The sequence below is a fragment of the Chionomys nivalis genome, chromosome 8 (genome assembly GCF_950005125.1).
Source record: "Chionomys nivalis chromosome 8, mChiNiv1.1, whole genome shotgun sequence".
NCBI classification, from domain to species: domain Eukaryota; kingdom Metazoa; phylum Chordata; class Mammalia; order Rodentia; family Cricetidae; genus Chionomys; species Chionomys nivalis.
Genome location: NC_080093.1, coordinates 29193357 through 29218812, shown reverse-complemented (window position 1 = coordinate 29218812; position 25456 = coordinate 29193357). Strand labels below are relative to the sequence as shown.

At 37.0% G+C, this 25456-nt stretch overlaps 1 protein-coding gene across 2 annotated transcripts in view; it reads left to right on the top strand.

The window, feature by feature from the left end:
• The window catches only part of Ric1 (RIC1 homolog, RAB6A GEF complex partner 1), a 93870-nt gene that overhangs the window by 48414 nt on the left and 20000 nt on the right, over nt 1-25456 (top strand). Inside the window, exons 4-12 of one of the 2 annotated variants that reach the window (XM_057779187.1) lie at nt 6335-6442; nt 11528-11670; nt 11793-11926; nt 13665-13756; nt 14761-14849; nt 17766-17910; nt 19529-19577; nt 21207-21359; nt 23245-23448. In XM_057779187.1, the coding sequence (XP_057635170.1) occupies nt 6335-6442; nt 11528-11670; nt 11793-11926; nt 13665-13756; nt 14761-14849; nt 17766-17910; nt 19529-19577; nt 21207-21359; nt 23245-23448 (1117 nt within the window). Of the gene's footprint in view, nt 1-6334; nt 6443-11527; nt 11671-11789; nt 11927-13664; nt 13757-14760; nt 14850-17765; nt 17911-19528; nt 19578-21206; nt 21360-23244; nt 23449-25456 lie in introns of both variants that reach the window. The other variant, XM_057779186.1, reaches the window with a different exon arrangement.

The following is a 25456-nucleotide window of genomic DNA, read 5'->3' as shown; positions in this document are numbered from 1 at the left end:
AATTAGACACAGTACTAACCATAGAATACTATCTACACACAGTGAAATAAGGGCATTGATTGATTCCTTTAAAACATTTAAATAAAGCGTTAAGGATCCTTTTCTTTTTATTTCACCAGATACAGGAACTACATTGTGTGATTGAACCTGAGGGATTGTATGTTGGTGTAGAGAAGAGCTCCACAATAGCCTGGAATGGAACATAGCAAAGGTTTATTTTTCTGGGGATCTGCAGTCCTCTCTGAGCTCTGGGAACTGGAACCAAATCCAGCAGCCAAGAGGCCCCACATGCTTTTTGTCTGCATTTATAGTACATCAGACCATGCCCAAAGTGTACAGGTATCTTAAAGGCTGTTGGCTGAAGGAGTTTCCACAGCATTGTAGGAAAAGAGGAACATAGGGGTGAAATGCTAAAGCAGAGACGGTGATAGACAGTTCAACAAGGCTCACTCTGTTCTTCAACTTCATCATGCTAGATAGTTATTTAAGAGGTAGTTGTATTTGGGAACCACAGCAAAAAATAAAATAAGATTGCAGCTGGCCATGATGCTGAAGCACCAGTTGGCAAGCCCAACAACACTCAGGGATTTCTTGTTGACTTTTTAGTGCTAACCTGTTAAATACAGCTAATAACTTGTTATTAGTTATTTTAGGAAGGTTTCCAGTGTAGGAGACTTGACTATAGAAAAGGGTGTGTTTGACTTAAAAGAAGAAGACACGCAGGAAACAAAAGCATTTTAAATAAATGATAGTTAGCCACTTCAGATAGATAATTGATTGCCTAGAGAAAGTTTGGGGGAGAAAGGTTCGGAAGAAAAAGAAATTCCAGTTGGGCAATGGTGGCCCTTTAATCCCAGGACTCAGGAGTCAGAGGCAGGTCGATCTCTGAGTCTGAGTGAGTTCTAGGACAGCCAGGACTACTTAGAGATTCTGTCTTGAAGAAGAGGAAGGAGAAGGAAGGAGGAGGAAGAAGAAGGAGGAGGAGGAGAAAGGAGAAGGAGAAGAAAGAAATTACATTAAAGCTTTTAAATTGAAATAGTTGAGGGACTGTGTGTATGGTTATAAAACAAAGGCACGAATAAGAGGGAAAAACAGAAAATAGATTAGTATGAGATTCATTATCTAACTTTACAGGAGTTCAAGAAAAAGTATACAGGATATTATAAACCACATTAACATATTATGGAAACAAAGTGTGACCATCCCAGACCTACACAAAGATTGAACAGATCAACTGCTCAGTACAGTGATGTAGGTTTACATACTTAATGGAAAGTCTATTATTTTGAAAGTTTAGGACCTAAAACAAAAGAAGAAGAAAAGTAAGGACTTTGATATTGATGAGGGAGGAACATATAAAAGTATGCAAATAAAAGTGCTACTGAGAGTGAGAGGTATTTTGCTCAGTGTTAGAACGCTTACCTAGCGTACACAAGGCCCCACATTCTATTTCAAACACACACGCACATAGACAAGCAAGTATGCATGTTTAAAAATCATTGCATCCTGGAAGAGGAGTTGTCATTTTCTTCAGTGGTATAGCCATTGCTAAATATGTGTTCCAATACATAACCCCAACTAATGCTCATTCAAGCAACCATGACTAAACTTAGAGTGGGGCATGGATCAGAGTAGGGAAGGACTTGTTAGGCGGGTGAACGTTTTCAGTGGAAGGGAAGGTGTGCTGAGTATAATGCACTAGTGATGAAATTCGAGTTACCAGTAATGCATCAGTGTTGCATTAAGGAAAGAAATAAAAAGCACTTCCCTTTGGAGTTTTAACTAAAAGCAAGTGCAGACTTGAATCCTTTACTTCATACTCCCTCTGTCTGTTATTCGACTCTGAATCTGTGCCTGCCTGAGGGTTGTCTGTCTTGTGAATTTTGAACCTCTTGATCACTTTCTGTGAATATCTGTCACACTGTGTGTCTGTCTGTTGTATGAGCTGTATGAGTGTGTGGTGGCTGTCTGTGAGTGAGGTGACTGTCCATAAGGGACTTTGCTCTATATTTATTTAACAGCGTAGAAAACATTACATGGAGAAGGAATGGGATACTTTACAGAAATCTTTAGTAGAGTTTTACAAGGCATTAAGTCACTGGCTACATCTGATCTTTACAAACCAGATAGCAAACGTCATTGTTTATCAAGCAGTGACCATAAATGGTTGCTTTCAACCTTTATGGTAAGTTATAGGAAGTTGCTTTCTATGTCTGTATTTGTTGTGTGATGTTTTGCTCTTTTGGCTCTTTAGTCTTTTGCCTTTTGGGGGTCCTGCCACTCACCTTCCAAAGAAATCACTCACGGAGACTTATTCTTACTTATTAATGTCCAGCCTTAGCTTGGCTCCCCCCCCCCCCCCCAGCTTTTCTAACTTAAGTTATCCTAGCCACCTTTTGCCTCCAGGCCGTTTCCTTTTCTTACTTCTGTAAACCTTACCTTCTTTCGCTCTTACTCCATGGCTGGCTGGTGGCTGGGTGGCTGACCCCTGATGCTCTCCTCTCGTTTTCTCATTGCTCCCTTTCTTCCTCACTTCCCTTCTATTTATACTCTCTGTGTGCCAGCCCTGCCTATCCTTGCTCCTGCCTCACTTTTGGCCATTCAGCTCTTTATTAGACTAACAAGTGTTTTAGATCAGCAAAAAATCACAGCTTCACAGAGTTAAACAAATGCAGCATGAACAAAAGTCACATCTTTAAATAATATTCCCCAACATTTCCCTTTTTATTTATAAACAAAAATGAAAAGTTTTAACTTTAACATAATAATACTGTAGTCTGTAAGAACAATTATCAAGTAAAGATTATATTCAGAATGTACTGAATTCCAATTCATTTGTGTCTGATAAATTTAAAGAAAATACTCTATAATCTATCCTATCTTAGTAAATCCAAATTTTTATACCTAACTTATTTGAGAGATGGCTCAGCGGTTAAGAGCACTGACTGCTCTTCCAGAGGGCCGGGGTTCAGTTCCCAGCACCCACATGGCAGCTCACAACTGTCTGAAGATCCAGTTCCAGGGGATCTGACACCTTCACACCAGTGCACGTAAAATAAAGTAAATAAAAACAATAAGAAATATTTAAAAAAAAATATTTAAGGAAAACTGCAGCTATGACAATCTAGTCTTCAACTCCATCAAAGGCACCAGAACAATAACATTATTAATAATATTAAATAATATTATTTAAATAAACAAAAAGTACACTGCAAATGACTTTAAAAAACTATAGGAATGTCAGAGACATCTGACTGCCTGGACAGTCACCCAAAGTTCCATCTGCAACCTTGGGGCATCCATCTTCAGCCTACAGGCCTAGAGTATCAGGCAAACTTCTCAGAAGCATGAAATTTGAAGGATTATACTACCTTGTATTGGCATAGTTCTTCAGTTGTTTTTTTTCTATGTCCTGCAAAATATCTGACAGACTCTTCTGTGAAGCAGGAATTTGAAAGACTGTCCTACCTTGTTTTGACAAAGTTTATCAGTTGCTTTTCTCTGTGTCTTGAAGAATCTCTGATAGACACTTCTGTGAAGCAGGAATTTTAAAAAACTTTCCTGCCTTCTTCTGGTAAAAATTCAACAGTTTTTTTTTTTTCTATGTATCTTGTATGTGCAGTCTGCACAGCACATTGTCAGCAGTCAAAAGGCAAGAACAGTTTCTTTCCCAGTGGCCAACCTTGTCACAATGAAAGCAAACTCCATAAGGTTTCAGTGCCTGTCATCTGTGAAATAAATTGGTGCTGTCAGGAGCAGATGTGTCTCATTGTCATGAAAAACTTTAAGTTAAGAAAACATTTTAAATGCCATATTCTGTAAGTCTTTGAAGTATTTGAAGATCATATATCTAAAAATATCCATTTAATCTAGAAAACATACCTAACATATCTACAAATTTGATAATTATAAATAACTACTGACCTGTTTCTTGATTATCCTAAATAGTTCATAATAATAACTCCAAAAACTAAAATTTTACCTTACATTTTTAAATGAACTACCTAGGTACAATACCTTAAACAAGAGCAGATAAAAATAAATAAACAAAAGTAGAAGCATATTTACAATATGTTGTAACAAAATTAACCTTAAATGTGTATCAGTATACAAAAATACTTTAAAGCAAGAGTGAAAACATATACAGTGTGTTGTGACAAAAATTACCTTAAATTTGTATCATTATACAAAATTCTTTAAACAAGAGCAAACACACACACACACACACACACACACACACACATATATATATATATACGGTATACCAAAATTGACTTTGAATTTGTATTTATATACTAAAATCCATGCCAGTGCAAAATGTCTGAGATTAATAGTTGTCTTTTTATCTTGTATTCCTTTATTCCTATATTCCCCTAAGTTATAACAAGCAACCATGACCACAAAACAACCAATGACCACACACACTCCCTTTTTCTTAGGAATGTGGGCATAGTCTTCTCCATACCACTTCCTGCTAGCTGTGGGCAAAGCCATCCCCAGGGGTCCCCAAGAAAATGTTAAGATAATGACTAGGTCCTGTGTTGATAGATTCACTGGTTAAGACTCAGGAGATCTCCCTTAACCAAACCAGAGCCATGTCAACTTAGAACAAACTCACAACCTCTGTGTCCTGTGGAAACAAAAGCAAACCGCTTCTCCAAAGTACTTTTGATTTCCATTTGACAAATACATTTTTTGACTTTTTTAAAGTTATGGCATTCTTCAAATATCTAGGCTGGTTTTATTTGAACAGTCCCTCTTTCAATTCCAGACCTCTAAGCAGCTGTCCTTTGCTTTTTGGCAATCAAAAAATGCAAAACCAACACAATAGCAGACAGGACCCAGACTCCCTGTGTATTTCCCATCTTTATGTAGCTTTTTTCTTTTACTCTTACTGTCTGTTTAAAGTCTTTTTTTAAAACTCTTCATTCTTTTTATAACTGCCTATACCCACTTTCTTAAAGCCTACACACATTGTAAAGCACACTGGAACCTGTTAAGAGGCTTTTCCATCTGGACCTCTTTTACTGAATATCTTTTAGCCTTTTTTGACCACACGAGCAAACTTTAGACTGTAAGCTACACCTGGATCCTCTGCATGCTCTATAGACTGGCTCTGCCCACTCTTGGGTCAGGTCCTAAAGCTAAGCTCAAAGCTTGCGGCCAGGTCAGAGGTGCTTGACCAGGGACTGCATTCAACTTTCCTAGAGCTCTAGAATGCTAATGCTTGTCCTGTAGCAGGCATTTTTACTTCGTGTTTTGTTCCTATTTTAAGTACTGGTTGCTCAAGGGATCAACAGCAGGCAGAAGCTCTTAAAGGAGACTTATATTTATTTCGGCTCTTTAGTCTGTTGGCAGATGCCACTCATTCATTTCACAGCTTCCCAGACCTGAAATAATCACACAAAAGCTGTATTAATTACAATACTATTTGACCTATAGCTTAAGCATATATCTAGCTAGCTCTTACATCTTAAATTAACCATTTATATTCATCTGTGTATTGCCACAAGGTTGTGGAAAGGTTCCTTCCAGCATCTGTCTCCTGTGGTGGCTCCATGGCTTCTCTCTGACTCTGCCTACTCTCTCCTTCTCTATCTGCTTAGAATTCCTGCCTTGCCCTATTTTGTGCTGCAATAGGCCCAAAGCAGCTTCTTTATTAACCAATGGTATTCACAGCATACAGAGGGGAATTCCACATCATTAGTCTTTTGACTTTTTTGTGAGGCCTGCAGTGTCAGAGGCTTATTCTTACTTATTTAATGCCCGGCCTTAGCTTGTTTCTTTCTAGCTTTTCTAACTTAAATTATCCCGGCCACCTTTTTCCTCTGCACTTTTTCCTTTTCTTACTTCTGTATATTTTATTTTTGCTCTTACTCTGTGGCTAGCTGGGTGGCTGGCCCCTGATGTCCTCCTTTCTTTGTTTTCTCATTGATCCCTCTTCCTTGTTACTCCTTCTATTTATACTGCCTTGAGAGTTCATCTTAATTTTCCCTTCCTCTTTCCTCCATTCCTCTATTCCTCCTCCCTCCATCTGTCCATCTCTTTCCCTCTATTCTTCCATTCCTTCACTCCACCACCCATCCATCCCTCTCTTCCTCTGCTTTTCTCCGTCAGTCCCTCAACACAAGTTGCATTAGTTAAGCTTACTTACATCTAGTAGATATATAAATGTATCTGCTATGATAGAATTCAAGTTTGATTTTCATTTGTGAATCTATAGAATGAACACCTGCTTTCTAAGTTTGGTTATGTTTGTTTAATTCAGTGTATATTAGGTGCAGAGTGGGGGCAAATTTAATATTTTATCTTAACCCTGTGCTTTTTCTCTTAGAGGAAGTCCACAAATGAAGGGGATACCTCATTTCAAGGAAGAACATTGTGCCCCAGCACTAAATTTAGAAATGAAGAAAATATTGGATTTGCAAGCACCCATCATGAGGTATAGTATGCCGTCTAAATTTGATGTTTTTTTGGCCACAAGAGACCATGTAGTTGGTTAAACACATGACCAACAAAAAAATTGTTTTGTGTCAAAATTTATATCTTGTTTCGTTGTATGGTATGTAACATACTAAAAAAGACTGTGTTAGAATCATATATGTTGAGGAAAAGAGCAGCTGTTCCTTTTACAGCCTCCACACATTTCTTGGAAATTCATGTACCCTTGAAAAAACCTTAAGCCTTCCAGGTCCAGAGTGAATAAAGGTTGTTGGCAAGTGGGGAGAAATACTGAAAATCTATTAGTATACATTTTTTTTTTTTTTTTTTTTTTTTTTTGGTTTTTTTCGAGACAGGGTTTCTCTGTGGTTTTGGAGCCTGTCCTGGAACTAGCTCTGTAGACCAGGCTGGTCTAGTATACATTTTTTTAAGTGATTTTTACAATTTGACTTTGTTTTCTTAATTGTTCATGATTGATCTTTTAGTTGTTACTTAAGACAATTTCATATCATTTCTTCTGCATATATATGATTTATATAAACAGTATACAGCTATAAAAACAATGAGGCTCATTCCTCTGGATATACTGAGTGATAAACAAGGAGTCTAGTACTAAGAATACCTGGTTTTAAAAGGTATTACAAATTTGTTGTTCTGGAAGAATATATAAGAAACTAATTTTTTTAGTAAGTATCTTTCAAAGATACTGAACCATGGGGCCAGCAAGATGGTTCTGTAGGTAAAGGTGTTTGCTTTCCAACGTAATGACCTGAGTTACCTCCCCAGTACTCACATGATGGAAGTAGAGAATTGATTCCCAAGGTTGTCCTCTGGCCTCCAAACATGCACCATGGCATGCCCAAGCATCCCCCCTCCCCCTAGATAAATAAATAATAAATGTGAAACAATTTGAAAACCAAAAAGACTGAATATATAACTATAAAATGAATCTGTTAGACTATATATGTAATTCCTCTTTTTAAAAAGACCTCTCTGATTTGTAGTTCTAACAAAGGACTTCGTGCGTTGTTTCTTTTGTTAAAATAGCACTGGAACAAACTGTGCAAGATTGGCATGCAAGCAGCGGGCTGCCGTCATTGCCCTGTTTAGTCTGTCTTCTCGCTTTTAGTCCCCTCGTGGAAAAGAATGTCTTTGTTATTTGCGTAAATGTGATTAAACTGAAAAAATTTAGCATATTCACTATGTTAATCAAAGATTACTGGTCAGTTCAGATTTTATTTGCTCAAGATGAAAGCTCTTTCAAGAATATGACTTGAGATGGCTCAGTGGGTAAGAATGCTTGCTGCATAAACATGAGGCCTAAGTTCAAATATTCAACACCCACATAAAAATAGGTGTAGTCACACACAGGCCTATAACTCTAGTGCTGTGGTGGGCAGACAGAATTGTTAGGGATTGCCAAATGCTCGCCTTGTGCCAGTTCAGTGAAAGATGCTTTCTCAAGGAAGTAATGTGGAGTGTGATAGAGCAGTGCACAGCTTAGTCCTCACATGTGTATACGTGGATGTGCAAGCACACACACACACACTATTAAGGTAAATTTTAATAGACTGTTACTTGATGCAGAAGGAATTTTGAACGTATACCAAAAAGGTATAACAATCCAACTTGGTTTTATGCCTCCACCTGGTGGTAAAGCCATGTAACATCTGGAAATAGAGTAGAAAAAGAGCCTTTGCAAAAAGAATTTCTGGGACTGGAAGTGTAGCTGTTTTCACCATGCTCAAGGCCCACCAAGGGAAAGAGGGAGGAATTGTGTGTGGCTGTACTGTGTGACGACTGTACTGGATAGTTTTATGTCAACTTGACACAAATTAAAGTCATCTGAGAGAAGAGAGCCTTTATTAAGAAAATGCTTCCATAAGATTGAATTGTAGGCAAGCCTATAAGATATTTTCTTAATTAGTGATTGATGTGGGGGAACATAGCCCATTGTGGATGGTGCCATTTCTGGGCCGGTGGTCCTGGGTTCTATAAGAAAGCAGGGTGAGCGAGCCATGGGGAGCAAGCCAGTAGTAAGCAGCACCCCTCCATGACCTCTGCACTAGTCCCTGCCTTCAGGTTCCTACCCTGTTTGAGTTTCTGTCATGACTTCCTTCGATGATGAACTGTGATAAGGAAGTATAAGCCAAATAAACCATGTCCTCCCCAGCTTTCCTTTTGGTTATAATGTTTCTTCACAGCAATAGAAACCCCAACCAAGACAATGACTTTCACGTGTGTAAGAGTAGATTCTGCAAATTTAGTAGGTGGTTGGGAGTTTGTCTCAGATTTCTCTCAAACTTTCAAAGAAAGAATTATATTTCAAGCAAAACTATTAGCTGGTCTAATATATACTTCTTGGAAATTATCTATACATTTGTAAAATGAAAGAGAAGACACTGAAAGACTAATCAGTTATTTTCTACTATCACAACCAGTGTAATCAATTAAAACTGGAGATAGTGGTTATAATGATGCTTATATGAGTAAAAATACTGTTACCTTTTATTTTTGATTAAATAAAGATTAATACTAAACATCCATCTTTTGTTATTACTTGAATACAGAGAATGTTTAAAAGAAAAAAGTTGTAATTATGAGTTGTAATAATTGGTTATCAGAAACACTATTTTACTTTGTTACATGTGACAGTATGTGATTAAATGCATCATATTCCTTACTAATCATATTAATAAAATCATTTAGAACTCAGTATCCTAAATTGAAAAATATCTATGCTTGAATCCTGAATAATCTGTGGAGCCAATGGTGCAGTAGTCTGACTCAGAACATAGTGTGTTTATGTGTCTTTAGTATGCACTTACAACTGAGAATAATACTCAGAATATCTTAAGAACCAGTGTGGCATGAAAAGACCAAATTTGTTGGGCTTGACATTTGTTCTAAAAATTAAATGATAGTGGCAGTTGGGTGGTTTGGGACAAGAGCCGTTTTTCAACTTTTTGGAGAAGTATTCATTACTTTATCAACTGACATTAGCCATTGTTGAACAAGTTTGTTTACTTTTAATTGAATGAGGTGAATGGTATTTCTTATCTTTTCATATAGTGATATTTTATTTATGTTTTTAATAAATAAAGTTTGCCTAAAGATGAGAAGGTCAAAGCTAAACCACTAGAGGTCAAGCAGTGGTGGCACACACCTTTAATCCCAGGATTAAGAGGCAAATGGATCTCTGTGAGTTCAAGTCCACCCTGGGCTAACCAAGATCAATGAAGAAATAAATCCAGGTGGTGGTGCCTCACACCTTTAATCCTAGTACTAGAGAGTCATACACTTTTAATCCTAGCACTAAAGGGAATATAAAATGGGAGAAGAGAGAGGCTCTCTATACTTAGTCTGTTTTGTCTGTGGTCACCCAGCCTTGGTACAGGTAAGACTTCTATAGTGGCCTGACTGCTTTGCTTTTCTGTTATGAGTCACCAGTCAGACGCAGAGAAAGCAAGATGAAATGCCTCACTGAGAAAAGTTACCAAGCCACATGGCTAACTATAGATAATAATTATGGATTAATTTAAGTTAGAAGAGCTAGTTAATAATAAGCCTGAGCTAATAGGCCAAACAGTTTATGATTAATATAAGCCTTGTGTGTTTCTTTGGGACTGAACGACTGTGGGACCGGGGCAGGGGGACAGAAACTTCTGTCTACATTTTCATGTAGATTTGTGATGTGTGGCAGGGTGGAGAAAGAGAAGAAGAGATTGACATCTGGTGCTTCCCCAGTTGTCCTCCATCATATTATTTTGAGATAGGGTCACTCACTGAGCCTGGAGTTCGACCATTTGCTTAAACTTCTGGTCAGCAGACTTCAGAAATCCACCTATGTCTACATCTCACACTGCTAGCACTGGGATAACGGATATACATGCTGCCACACCTGTGCATTTTAGGTGTGTACAGGATCTCAGCTCGGATCCTCACACTTGTGTCACAGAACAAAATCTGACCTTCCCAGGGGAGAGCGTGGCAGAGGGTGAGGGGCAGGCAGGCAATTGCATGACCCTGACTTTACCCAGACTGCTCTCCCATATCAAGGAGGCAAGCATTACCAACTGTGCTATCTTCTCAGCCCTCATATAGATCGTTTGTCATTTATATCACAATTGTTTTAAGTCACTGTGTGTTAATTCAACATTGGGATTGTATAATAGTCTATTTATACTGATGAACTTTTCTTCTTCCTCTGGTTCATATTTTCCTATCTGTATATCTGGTCAGTTATTGCAGCTTTGTTTATTACAATGTAGAGATTATGTGCTCTATTTTCAGGTATATTGTCACTACATGTGGCTACTGTTATCAGATTGTACACATAAAGAATTCCTATTTTTGAAAATTTTTATTAGGCAGTGCTAGAGAATTGTTTGTTACATGTACATCTGTGGTTTCAGTTTGTCACCCTTTGGTTGGTTACATCTATTTTTATTCAGTGTCCTCAGTCACATCACACCAATTCATTATTCTTCTTGAATTTGTTGCCTCTGTATTTCAAGTTTTTAATCTATATTAAAATTATAATAAAATTATACACAGGTGGTGCTCTGCAAGGATTTAATGATCTGCTTTTCTAAAGTTAAAAATGTTGTCATTTTTGTTTTGTTTCTGTTATTTTGTTTTAGGTGGCAGTCTCACTGTGTAGTTCCTGACTGTCCTGGAGTTTACGCAGCGTAGACCAGGCGGGCTTCAAACTTAAGAGTTTGAAGTTTTATTACCTTACAGATGTTCAGCCTTGCTTGCAGAAGCTCACTCTGTCTGTCTGTCTCTCTGGTCTGTCTGTGTTTCTCCTTCCTGCCTATTTGCGTGCCTGCTTTCTCTCCCTCCCTCCCACCCATCCCCCTTTTCTATCTTCTTCCTTTCTTTCTGAAACAGGGTCTTACTGTGTAACTCTGGCCAGACTGGCCTTGAACCCATAGAGATCCACCTGCCCTCTGCCTCTTAAATGCTGGAATTAGAGGTGTGTGCCACCATACCTGGCTTGCAGAAAGCATTTTTTGAAAGCAGTTAATCATTTATACTCATTGCTTTCCCAGTATGCTGACTTAAGTTGCTTGCTTCTCCCCAGTTTGCAGTCTGTGCTGGAAGATCTCCTTGTGGCAACTTCTGATGGACTTCTTCATCTAATTCACTGGGAAGGAATGACAAATGGAAGAAAAGCCATCAATCTTTCTACAGTACCATTTTCAGTAGATCTTCAGTCATCTAGAGGTAGTTATACTTTCTGTGTGAGGTAGAACCAACTTAATATACAACATATGGAAGTACTACCCAAATATATAAAATAATAGTTTATTATAACCCTACTCTATTTCCGTATTTTTCTTCAGTAGGCTCATTCCTCGGCTTTGCAGATGTGCACATTAAAGATATGGAATACTGTGCCACACTTGATGGATTTGCTGTTGTGTTTAATGATGGTAAAGTTGGATTTATTACACCAGTGTCCAGTAGATTTACTGCAGAGGTATGGATTGTGTGTTTTGTATTATTTTATTTTGCTTATTAATTTTACTTTGTTAGCAAATCCTATGTTCTCTTAGTTTGTATAATGTTTATTTAAACTATAAGTCAGTTATGGGGCTTTATCCTGCAGAAAATCACTATTTGCTTCAGTCTTCTCCAATCCCAACACAGTCATAATCTTTTCATCTTTCCAAGAAAGTAATTGTTTTAATGAAGTTACTAGCCATTGTTTACATGTTAGACAGTATGTGAGTTGTGTTGATACCAAACTATAAAATATGTTAATGATTAGGTTTTCCTTTTCTGCAGATTTTTAGTTCCACTGGGAGTTAATAATTCTTTTGTTCTTTATGTTTACTCTGTATGTATGTGTGTGCCTTTGCTTAATTATGTACACATGTATGTTTGTATATAGGCAGGGTGTGTGTGCTTGTAGAGACCAGAGAACAACCTAGGCTGACATTCTCAGTCACTGCTAATCTTACTTTTTGAAACAGAGTCTCTCATTGGTCTAGACCTGGCCAACGAGTCTTAGAGACCTACCAGTCTTCACCTCCAGCACTGGGGTTCCAGTACATAACAACCAAACCTGGCTTTTTACACAGGTTCTAGGGGTCAAACTGAGGTCCTCACGCTTGCATAGCATTTCACTGAGTTGTCACCTCACCCTCCACTAACTTATTCTTTGTATATTTACCACTTAACCCCAACCTGACTGCCAATATGAAAGTATCATCTCCATTCTTTAGATCATTAGTGTTTGTTTAATCTTCGTTAGGATAGTCCTGTTAGAGCTTTCTGTACTACTCCAGACTAGAGTTCTTCTCCAGACTGGTTCCTTACTGTACAGCTTTAACGAAGATGTATTTTCTGGTTTTTCATCATCATCATCATCCCAAGTAGTCTCTTTCTTAATTATATAGTCTTTAATAGCTGTTGATTTTTTTTGACTTTTAGATAGTAAATGTGCAGATTTTGTTACTGTTCAAGACCCAAAATAAAATGAATCGTTCTTTGTTTTGGTAGATTTTGTTATATGATCTCCACTGTGGGGTTTGTTAACTAGGTTATATCTTTATGGGGGTCCTCCCCATCTTTAAGTTTCTCCCCGCTTCTCTTTTATTCTACGCCTTTCTCTCTCCACTTTGTGTCTCCAGGGTTCCTTATAAAAGAGTTCTCGAGTCCCTTCCAGAGGATATGTATACCTGACTTTCCTGATACTCTGATATTTGAGTTTTGGAAGTGTTAAAAACTATCAGGTTCAAGGTGTAAACTTGGACTTTTCTTTGATGTTCAGTTTTTCTCAAAGAAAAAATGTTCAGTTTTCTATTGGGTAGAAGTTGGGTCTTTGTTGGCTATTCACAATGGGAATGTGCTCAGAAAGGACCCTAGTCTTCTTACCTAGACTTTGAACCACCTCTACCATTCTTTTAGAGACACCCAAATTCCCAGAAATTTTGTGTACCCAGTAGTGTAAAGTAAGCGATTTTAAGCATTCTTTACTATTTGTGTGCTTCTCAACTTCTAAAATTTGCTAATGCCTTCCATTTTTTTCTTTGTATTCACTACCTTATGCTTCTTGGGAGAAAATACTTAGATGATAGTCTTTGTGAGAGATTCCTTATGCAGGTGAAACCAAATGATACCTTGTTAAACTGAATCTTTATTGAATGAGAATTATCTGAACTATAATAATGTTAGGGGAACACTTTTTAAACTTTAAGTTTTTCTTGTTGTAGCAACTTCATGGAGTTTGGCCACAAGATGTTATTGATGGAACATGTGTAGCAGTAAATAACAAGTACCGACTTATGGCATTTGGTTGTGCAAGGTAAGATAGATAGGGACTTTGACTCTAAGTTAAACTTAAGATATCTTAACATACTTAGGGACTTGGTTATGCCTGCCATAATTATCAGTCATCTTAGTATAAATATAAAGATGTTTTATTATTTTGAAACAAAGGTAAAGAACAGATTTCAAAGGTTGAATATTTTAGTTTGTAAAAGTGTTTCAAACTGTAGAAAATTGAAATACAAATAAAAAAGAATAAGTTTAAATTTAGAGTCTTAATTGTTAATCCTTTAGGATATCTGTGTTTATATTCTCTTATATGAATATGTAGTTATATTTAGTGAATATTTTTAAAGCTCACATATAAAATCAGTTTTTTGTTGTAATTCATATAATGGAGAGTTTTCAAACAAAATTGAAACTTGAACACTGTGACACATGTTTATGATCCTAGCATTCAGGAGGTTGAGAGGATCAAGGATTTGAGGATGTTGATTATAGCCTGGCCTACAAACACATATAGATCGGTCTTAGTAAATTCCTTTAAAATGGGTGCGGGGGGGGGGAGGCAAAAAAGAAGGGAAAAATTTATGTTCATGGTATGCAAAATTATGTTTGTCTCCTGAAGCAAGTTGAAGAGGAGGGTGTCTGTGTGGAACACACACATGTATTTGCTGCCCATATATTAACATATTGTTAAAGTTCATTCTTTCAATGTTATAGATATGGTACTGTATAAATATACCAGTTTAGTTTTCCTTCCTCATGTTGCTATGTGTTAAGGTTGCTTTTACTATTTGCAGTTATATACAGTAGTATAGTGAACAGTGTATGTGTTTCCTGGAAAATGTCAGGGATTTCAAGAGGATGTGGAAAGGAATGACTAGACTGTAATCTCTGCATTTGTTCAGATGAGGTGACTACTAATTATTTACAAAATGTTTTTCTGCTTTGTACACCTTTCACTAGAGCATAGATTCCCATGATAATGCTGTTTCTACTCATTTTTGTCATTTTTCACTAAAAGTGTTGTTTTTACAGTGGTTCTGTGCAAGTTTATACAATAGATAACACCACTGGAGCCATGCTGCTGTCTCATAAATTAGAGCTTACAGCGAAACAGTATCCTGGTGAGTATCTATAATGTCTCTCTTGATCTGTGAGGTTCCATTCCAACACTGCCACACCTGCAAGCAGTGGATGGCTGACACCATGGGGAATACTGAACTCTGTGTACTGTTTCTCCCTTACACATGCAGTAAAGTTTTACTTATAAATTAGGCATAAGAAGAGATACCCCATATGTTAGTTACTTGTCTCATTGCTGTGACAAAATGCCTTACAAAAGCAACTTAAGAAAGGACGATTTGGGGGCTGGAAAGATGTCTCAGCAGTTAAAAACACCAACTGCTCTTGGCCAGGACTTGGTTTGATTCTCAGCACCCTAATGGCAGCTCACAACAATCTGTAATTTCAGCAGCTGGTTTCTACAGGCATCAGAAATGAAAGTGGTCCATTGCGTGTAGGCAAAACACCCATACACATAAAATATTTTTGATTAAAAAAAAAGTGTTTATTTTGGCTTACATTTTAAGGGGTACAGCATGTCATGACGACAAGAGCATGGTGGCAGGAACATGAGAGGCAGCACTGGCTCCACTGTGCCTGTTGTCAAGAAGTAGAAGAGATGAGTTCTGATGTTTAATTTGCTATTTTTATTTGGTCCAGACCTCCAGCTGATAGGATGGTACTTACGACCCATTCTCCTCAAGGAGTCCTTTCTGGAAACACCCTCACATATACCCAGGGGTGTGTTCCCACAGTGATGTAGTCAAGCTGACAGTGAAGATGAATCCACTTTTGTTTGATCATCACAGGGTGTATGAATGTATTGAACTGTCACAGTGTGTTCTATAAACAACACAATTAAAATAACCAAAACCTTAAAAATAAATGATAATAAAATAGAAGTCATTTAGTTACAACTAAAACTAAAGTTTTTTTTTTTTTTTTCAAACTTTTTTTCTTAGTTTTTGGGAGTATGTGGGTTCTTGGCTATGTCTTCTACACCTGATTTTAGCAGTAAATCCTCAAGTATCATAGTATGAGTTAATCTATGATTTTATTTCATATCTTATTCTGGTAGACTCAAATGGAAGACTTTTACTAGCTGGTGTTCCTTTCTCTTAGCTTAGGTTCTTCAACTCTAAAAGTCTTGGCAGCCTCTTCTCCATTGGCAAATGTAGCCACTCACTCTCTCTATCATTTATACACACGCATGCATACACACATTAGTTTTTTTAGTATAAACCTATTTTCAATTCAATTCACCATGCAGTATCTAAGAAATGACTCATTTGTTTTAGGACAGGCCCTTGCTTAGGGTCTGCATGTGGGCCTTGTGTTTCCTGCTGTGCCATGTCAGTCTGTATTCTCTGCTCATGTCTTAAACCACAGGCTAATGCCTCTCCTGTGTTAGAAGTGCATTTGTTACATATTAGAGTAAAATTCTTACAATCTGAGGTGTGACAGCAAAACCGGGACAAGTTGCTTTTTCATCAGTTTCAAGAAAGAGAATTACAAGCCAATCTGCCTTATGAACATTGATGCAAAAATCAATAAAATGGCCGGGCGTTGGTGGCGCACACCTTTAATCCCAGCACTCGGGAGGCAGAGGCAGGTGGATCTCTGTGAGTTCGAGGCCAGCCTGGTCTACAAAGGGAGTTCCAGGACAGGTTCCAAAGCTACAAAGAAACCCTGTCTCGAAAAAAACCAAAAAAAAAAAAAATCAATAAAATGCTGGCAAACCGAATCCAAGAATACATCAGAAATCATCCACCATGATCAAGTCGGGTTCATCATATGAAAATTTATCTATGTAATCTACCATATAAATAAACTGAAAGAAAGAAGCCATATGATCATCTCATTAGATGCTAAAAAAGCATTCAATAAACTCCAACACCCTTTTGTAATAAAGGTCTTGAAAAGATCAGGGATACGAGGAACATTTCTAAACATAATAAAAAACAACATACAGCAAGCCAACAGCCACCATCAAATTAAATGGAGAGAAACTCAAAGCGATTCCACTATAATCAGGAACAAGACAAGACTGTCCACTCTCTCCATATCTACTCAACATAGTTTTTGAAGTCTAGCTAGAGCAATAAGACAACAAAAGGAGATCAAGGGGATACAAATTGAAAAGGAAGAAATCAAACTTTCGCTATTTACAGATGATAAGATAGTATAACATAAGCGTTTTGTTTCTTTCAACCACATTAATTACACAAATTGTAAGAGTGAGGACTGAGTTGATATGTGACTAAGGACTGTCATGAGACTTTGGTTTACTGTTCTATGTAATGATGAACTATGGAAAATTTCCCTGGCTCATCTACATAACATCTTATCTCTTTTTCTCCTTTGTACCATGGATACAGCCTGTATAATCTTGGCATTACCATGTATCTTTACTAGTTTTCCTCGTATGGGAATACTCTGAACTTTATCTCCTGACTCTCACATGCTGTGTAATGATAATGATAGATTCTCAAAGGGAAACAACTTTGTCCCAGTATTTTGGGATGTTCAATATCATACTTGTTTCCGTGTGAAGAATTATAATGGATGTTATTTGATGTACTACAAAAACAGATATTCACTCCCAGCATTAATTTTTATCACACACACTATGCAAAGGACTTATGTGTATTTTTCTCTGAGGAGAATGTTTCTGTAACCTTATCCCCTTTTGCAAAATCTGGTCTGACAGCTTTGAAGATTATTACACAGTGGTAGTTATTCAAGATAATCATGGCAAAACTCCTTCACTCCCACAGTTCACCTACGTTCTGAGGTCGTTCACATTAGATCAGGCAAAGGCTGGTGCCTTTATTTTCAATACCCTCCATGAACAGGACTCATCTTAGAATCCATGTAGTCCATGCTGTTCAGCTTGTTCAGATTTGAACATACAGCTTGTAAAAAGTACTAAGTATTTCTGAGCAATCTTTTTAACCCTTCTTACTATCTTTTCACAGACATTTGGAACAAAACAGGAGCTGTTAAATTGATTAGATGGTCTCCTGACAATAGTGCTGTAATAGTAACCTGGGAATATGGAGGTCTTTCTCTATGGAGTGTGTTTGGAGCCCAACTGATTTGTACACTTGGAGGAGACTTTGCGTAAGTGAACAAAGAGAAACTTTAGATAAATAACCCATTGTTTTCCGAGCAGCTCATATATTCAGAAATGCAGTGCATAGAGCTACCTTGAAGAAAAAACTCACCCTTAAGACATTTTTTAGTAGCATACAAAACAGTAGGGCTTAGTGTGTACGTTTTCACATGTAGATGTCAATGCACTTCGCCCGTGTTTTCCCTTCTTTTCACCAAATAGCTTCCTCTTCCTTCACACCATGTATTTGTATTTAAATCTAGACTGAACACATAGAAACATGCAGTATTTGATGCCATGTGACAGAACTCACATGGAGGGGTTTTTTATTAAGGGAAAGAGAACATAAAAAAAAGAGGAGAGAGAGAGAAGCAGAGACCAGCTTGCCTCTTCAGAAGAACAGTGGGAAGGGACTGAGAATGGGTGGAGCTTGTCTCTTAAAGAGACCTTTTGCACTTGCATACAGACTTGGAAAGGACCCTTGCCTGGCCAACATTCTGCCTGAATGCATCCTGCCAGGTGACAGGGGCCCGCATAATGCCTGAATCCTAGCATTTCCATATTTTTCTTATTATAAAAAGGTGAGGAAATTAAAAGGGATAGCAAGTGGGACAGGGATGGGGCCACCAGGTTCTCAAAACTGCTTCCTGATGATTTATGGGCATTGACCATCTTTGGGGGGGACTGAGAAAGCTGGGGTTTTAGTCACATCCTAGGGTAGCTGATTGTCTCACTGCTGGCCAGGTTATGTGGAACCATCTGGTGCCTCTTGAACCTGGCAAGATATTGGCAGAGCAGAGGACAAGGTTAAGTTTAGGAAAAAAAAAATTTTTTTTAAGGTCCTGGTAATTAAGGAAATTGGGTGTCAAGATCAGGGAAAGGGGGGGATCCTGGCTTAGGCTACTTAGGAAGGTAGGGATGCATCTGAGCTGCTTGAGGTAAATCTTAGCTTCATGGAACTTACAAGAATTCTTTGAGTTTACAGAAAGATACAAGTTTTAGATGCATTAACACCCATTGCCTTCTCTCATTTCCCCTTCTCTTCTTTCTTCCAGGACCACTATTACACCATCATAGTCTCCCCTTACTATCATGTCCTATATATAGATTCTGCATATGAGAGAAAATGGGATAATCTCTCTGAGTTTGTTTATATTTCACTTAACATGATCTCTAGTCCACCCATTCTTATTTTATCCTTATACGAAAACATTTTGTGAAATTCAGATTTAATTTGTTGAGTATATGTTAATTCTCCAAACATTTACCCTTCTAAACTGACAGTTGATTCAATAAAATTACTTACTGAGACCAAACACTAGGGGAAATACACTTCCTTTTTTGAGCTCAGTTGTGTATATGACCTCATGTTAAAATTTAAGATGGACTGCTGATCTTGGTAGTATAGCACACACCTTTAATCCCAGCATTCAGGATGCAGAATCAGGGGCTCCGTAAAATAGAAATATGTAATAATGCATGAGTGTTTCATTTTCATCCATTATTATGTATTTCCGTTTTAAAGGAGCAAATTCATTTTTTTGTTTGTTTTTAAGCTGAAGCTAAGTGGTATCTGTGTTGTGTGTAATTGGAAGATGATCAAGAGAAGTTTCTGTTCTGTTTCAGTTACAGGTCTGATGGTACCAAAAAAGAGCCCCTTAAGATCCATTCTATGGTAAGTACTTTCTACTTACAAACAGGTATAGCCTATAAAACTCATTGCTTTTTCTCTTTTCCTCACAGTGAATTCATAAAATCAGAAAACATTTTTATCTCTGCAGATTTTTTCCTATAGTTCATTTTTGGTGAAGTTTATTAATTTGTGTGTTTAAGATGAGGTTTATTAGATGATGGTATTATACACCTTTAATCCTAGCACTTGGGAAGCAGAAGCAGGCAGATCTTTGTGAGTTCAAGGCCAGCCTGGTCTACAAGAGCTAGTTCTAGCATAGGCTCCAAAGCTACAGAGAAACCCTGTCTCAGAAAAAAAAAAGAATAAAGAAAGGAAAGAAAGAAAAAAGATGGGGCTTCTTGCTATATAACCAACATTTAGCCTCAAACTATATAGGCCAGGACCAGCCTTGACCTTATAATCCCCTTGCCACTGGAGTGATTTTGTTTCAAAAAATAAGGTAGATGGCTTCTGAATGAATGACATCTTCTGACTTACACATATGAACATGCACATGTACACACCTTCGCATACCTAATATATAGGCACACAATTGTAAGTTTTCAGTATAATATTTCTGAAACTACTAGCCAGCGCCTTTGAATGTCATGCATCAAGTGTTATTATCAGAGGTTCACTAAGTTGGTATTTTATCCACAAACTGAAGATCCAAGCATTTAGTTAGCTCCAGGTTCAAAGAAACCCTGACTCAAAGGAATAAAGAGAAAGCAAAAGAATAGGACATCAAAGATTGCCTCTTGCCTCCATGTGTACCTGTACACACACTCTACATATACACATAGGAAATAAACAATTATTAAGCTTTTAACAATTTGCAGCAGTCTGACCCTCACCATTTTTTGGATTAAAGATAAATTACTATCTTGAAAAATACTATGATGGAACCTAGTTATAGAATATTAATTCTGAGTGGGCTTGGAGAAATACATTTAAATCTTTTTACTGTACACTTCACAACCAAAGAAATCTTTATCTAGAGGAACCAGATAGGTTGTGACCAAAGGTCAGGCTGGAATGAAAACACCAGTGTCACAGCTTCCAATCCAGTGCTCTCTGCTGTCTCCAAAGCTGCATCTGTGGTAAATGCTTCTTCACTGAGCTTCTGGTCATACAGAGCTGTCTTCTGGAAGAATTTCTTTGTACTTGAGAAGCAGGTAAATTAAACTGAGATGTTATAAAAGGATTTTTAGAATTGGAACCCTGAAATTGAAGCTGAGAACGTGAGTTAGTGTCTTATCATTCTAAGTAGAGGGCAATGGTGGTGGTTTCCTCTAGACATAGATAAGGTGTACTTGACAGCTAAGAATCATTGGTTTTGATTTTTTTATAATTTATTTTGTGTGTCTGTGTGCAGGATGTCTGTATATGTGGGCGTGCTACCATGTGAATACCAGAGGACAACTTTACAGTTAGTTCTTTCCACCATTATGCAGGTTCTGGGGTCAAATGCAGCTTCTCATAATTCCACACCTAGCGCTTTGACCTTTGTAGCCCTGGGTGTGATTCTTGTCTCTGATATTTTTCATGGTTTCAATATTTAACTGAAGTTATTATAAATAAGATAAAAATAACTTTTTGTTGCTTTGACTTTTTTTCTCTTATTTCTTCAAGAGCTGGGGTGCAGAAGGCTATCACTTATGGGTAATCAGTGGATTTGGTTCTCAGCACACTGAAATTGAGTCAGACCTCAGGAGTATAGTTAAACAGCCCAGCATTTTGCTATTTCAGTTCATCAAGAGTGTACTCACTGTAAACCCTTGTATGGTAAGTAATTAAAACTGTGAGGGGTTGTTTGTTTGGTTTGGTTTGGTTTTTTTAGTGCCTTTTAACAGAATTTTAGACCCTTTTTAATGATTTGAATATATTCCTAAATTAACTATACCTTCCTTGTATACTTTCTGTGGTTCATGTATTTCTATAAAATTTTTGCCATAATCTGAACATTTTTTGAGCATGTTTTGAATTTTTTCATTTTATTTTTTTTTAAAAAGTGCCACAAGCAGTCCTAAAGAAGCAGTATTTATATGTAAGATAACTTGAATAACTTAGTCTTTATCTGGTAAGATTATCCAAAGTGTTTCCATTTACATACTACTTGAAAATGTTACTAGAGACTCCACAGGATTTAAAAAACAAACAAGCAAACAAAAAACCCATAAAACATTGTAGTTGGCTGGGGGGTGGCTTAGTTGGTAAAATGTTTGCTTCACTCAATGCAAGAGGCCCTGAGCTGAGCATGGCAGTGTGCGCCTGTAATTTCAGCTCTCAGCTGCAGGTTCGGTGATGGACCTTGTGTCAAAACATAAGGTGGACAGTGATTGAGGAAGACTTTTACTTGACTTCCACATGCGAGCATATAATCACACACATACCACACACACAAAAAAATCTGTTTTCATACATGAAATAAAGGCTTTAAAACAAAGAGTAGGTTAGGATGCCAGGACTTAGGTTGTCATCACATCTGGCACAAAAATGTAGTTGTAATTTAAAAAGCAATATTCCTTATTCAGCTGTAAATTTTAAGAAAGTCTTTGAAGAAAATGTCTAAAAGCCTGCTTTGGAAAACATTGCCCCAAATAACAATATAAATATTTTGCAATACTTGTAATAAATATTTCAAAATGCAATATAAACTTTTTATGTTTATTTCTCTGAATTAATATATATTATGTGATTACATATTTTAATATGCTACAGTTATATGCTATGAGTGCATATTTCAGTAATTATTATTAATAGCTTTTTTAAAATGTTTGGTATAACCAGTTACTTAAAATTTACAACACATTAAAAATTAATGTGAAAATAACCCAGATCTCAGAACTCTATACTGTAGTTGAAAATTAAGGATACACCTCCCCCCCCCAAAAAAAAAATAAGGATAAAGTATATTTCGTGCTCCTCCACAGACTGGGGAGATGGCTCAGTGAGTGGGTAAATGAGGAGTGGATTTTGAATCGCCAGAACCTACATAAAAGCCAGGTGGACATGTCAGCCTGTCTGTAATCCAGCAGGGAGGAGATAGGGATGGAGACTCAAGAGCAGGCAGGCTAGTTAAAGTAAAATTGGGTTCACCAAGAGATCTTGCTTCAGCGTATAAGGTGGAGAAGAGCTCTTGAGGAAGAGACCTGAAGTCAACCTTGGATCACCACAGGAATGTACGTACATGGAAACACATGTATACATACACCATACACACTCTTACGCAAAACAAAGTACCCTTGATTATATATAAGAAGTCTTCCCACCTTGAGAACTCTGGCCCTCTAATTGAAAATCAGGGCTTAATTAATTAAAATCAGAAGCTGTTGCATTTGTCTGAATATCCATAGAATAACACAGTCAATTGTAAACAATGTGTACTTACATGTAGTTTTTCAGGTGTAGTTCTCAGAGTATCAACATTTAGGATTGCTAATGAAAGGTACTGTTCAAACATTTGTAAGCCTGGGCATTAGGAAAACACTGCAAAAATCTCATTAACACTAAAAATCACTAAAATATTGATTCTGTCATCTGAAGAAAATCAATATTGTGATATGGTACATGTTCAACAATAAAATTAAAACAGCATTTTACTTAATTGTCCCTACCTAATCCTGGTATTTTTATTTGTTTTCCCTTTTGCCCTTCTTTCTCTGTCTAGAGTAACCAAGAACAAGTGTTGCTTCAGGGAGAAGATCGCTTATACTTGAACTGTGGAGAAGCCTCACAAACCCAGAATTCGAAGAGTTCTTCAGCACGCGCTGATCATTTGCCCAGTCGGGGAAAGAACCCGTTTGCAGATGGAGGTCTGGAGTCTCAGGGGTTAAGCACTTTACTTGGACATCGACATTGGCATGTTGTCCAGGTCAGTGTTCATTTACTGACTCATTCATTGGTAATATTAGCACTTGAGACCAGTTTTTAATTATTTTTATTGCTGTATCTCTCTTAATGCTTTTTTTTTAAAATGTTTTTCCTTGCCTTTTTTCCTTTCCATTTGATATGGAGTATATCCTCATCATTAATAGGATCAAGAACTAGAAGTTTATTTCTTTTCCCCTCAGTGAAGATAATTTTATTTTACATTGAGCCTCTGTGTTGCTTAATCTAGCTCTATGAATTTGCATAGCCTAAAGAATATCCATTGCATGGAAAGTAGTGATTTGACTAGTACCCAGTAGAGCTGACTTTATAGTTTATAGTGGTTAATCACTTAACAATAGACCCAAATTGCAAGCTTTTGGACATTTGAGAAACTTAATGTTCATAATTTTATTATTATTTGATGTTTTTCCAAATTATGGCATCATCCTGACACCACATTTAAGCTAGCAAGTTCTTTTAGCTTCTGACAGGTTGATATTTGATATGGATTAATTCTGATTTTTATGCCAGTTAAGATTAATTTGGTACAGTGAGTAAATTGAAATTTCTTGAAAGAAATTTGTATGCATACTTTCAAAGTCCTAAACATTTTCTTTCTTCTTTTCATACTAAAACATATCAGAGCCTATTCTTAGATTCGTTTCTTTTAGTCAGTTTATTTCTTATTTTTTATTTTTCCTTTTCTTTCCTTTTGCAATAGGATCTTGCTGTGTAGTTGGTCTGGAATTCACGATTCTCTTGTCTCGGCCTCCCGAATGCTGGGACCATCCACATACACCACCACACTAGCTTCTTTTAATCAATCTCTATTTCCATAATTCTTTACCTTTTCTCTGCTTATATCTTACTAGTTTTCTTCAGCTCTCATGTAATTTTCAGTTGATTTTGAATGAAGATAATTAAAAGACAGAAAAATGATCACTCTATGAAGGGTTAAAGGAGGAGTAGTTCCTACAGTTGACTTATAGTGTGCACTAAAAGAAAATGTATTTAACATACATCAATAAACTCATGGAATCAAACAATGTACATACCATTTTATAATTAGTAACAATTTTTAAATATAAAACTGCATCAGCTACTTCCTTGACTAAATTTTTCCACTGCTCCCTTCTCTCCTATAGCCATTTCTCTGCTATTTTCATTTCCCCATACTTTGAACTATTCATTCTACACTGACCTAGCATCAATGCCAGTTCTGCCTAGCCAGGTCTGTGTTACCAGAGAGCCAAGTAGAGCAGAGGATCAAAGAAGGTAGGTCTGTAACTAAAAAATCCGTCAGGCAATAACAAAATTGAATTTCCTTCCAGCTCAAAAATTCAGTGATTCTTAGCATCCATGAAGCATTCCACTGAGTAAGCACATAGCGCTGACTTCAGAACTGCAGGCAGCCGCAGGATCCTTGGCCTCTGATTGCCAGCTCATGTCTGCAGATGAGATTTCCAAGTGTGGATTTACCTAGGCCTCTTCATTTCCTCATTCATTCTGTTCTTTCAGTTTTGAATAAAGACAAGATAGTTTTGGTAAAATATTTGTTAAATGATTAATTTATTTACCATAAAGGTAAACAAGTAGTTCACAAAAAAAGAATGGTAAAAATGCCAAAACTTTATTCCTTATAAACACTGATGAGGAAATGAGGGAAAAACAACAACAACAACAAAAACCTTTTAAAAACTAATATAAATAAAAATGTCACAGTTGTGCTCCCAAGACATTTTAGAATTTCAATTTTTAAATTTCATAGAATTTTTAGAGCTGGAGGAATTTTAGAGGTCATGTAGCCCGACTGGATCTGTACATGAGGAAACCAAAGCTCAGGAAGTTAACATGACTCACCGAGCATCACACAAAGGAGTACTGGTCAACCTGGCCTTGAAACAGCCTACATTAAAGTATAAAAAAACTAATGTGCTTTAAAAAGCTAGGTACTGAATGTTGAATCATATAAATACCATTGACCTTGTACTGAAACTTATAATTTGCCT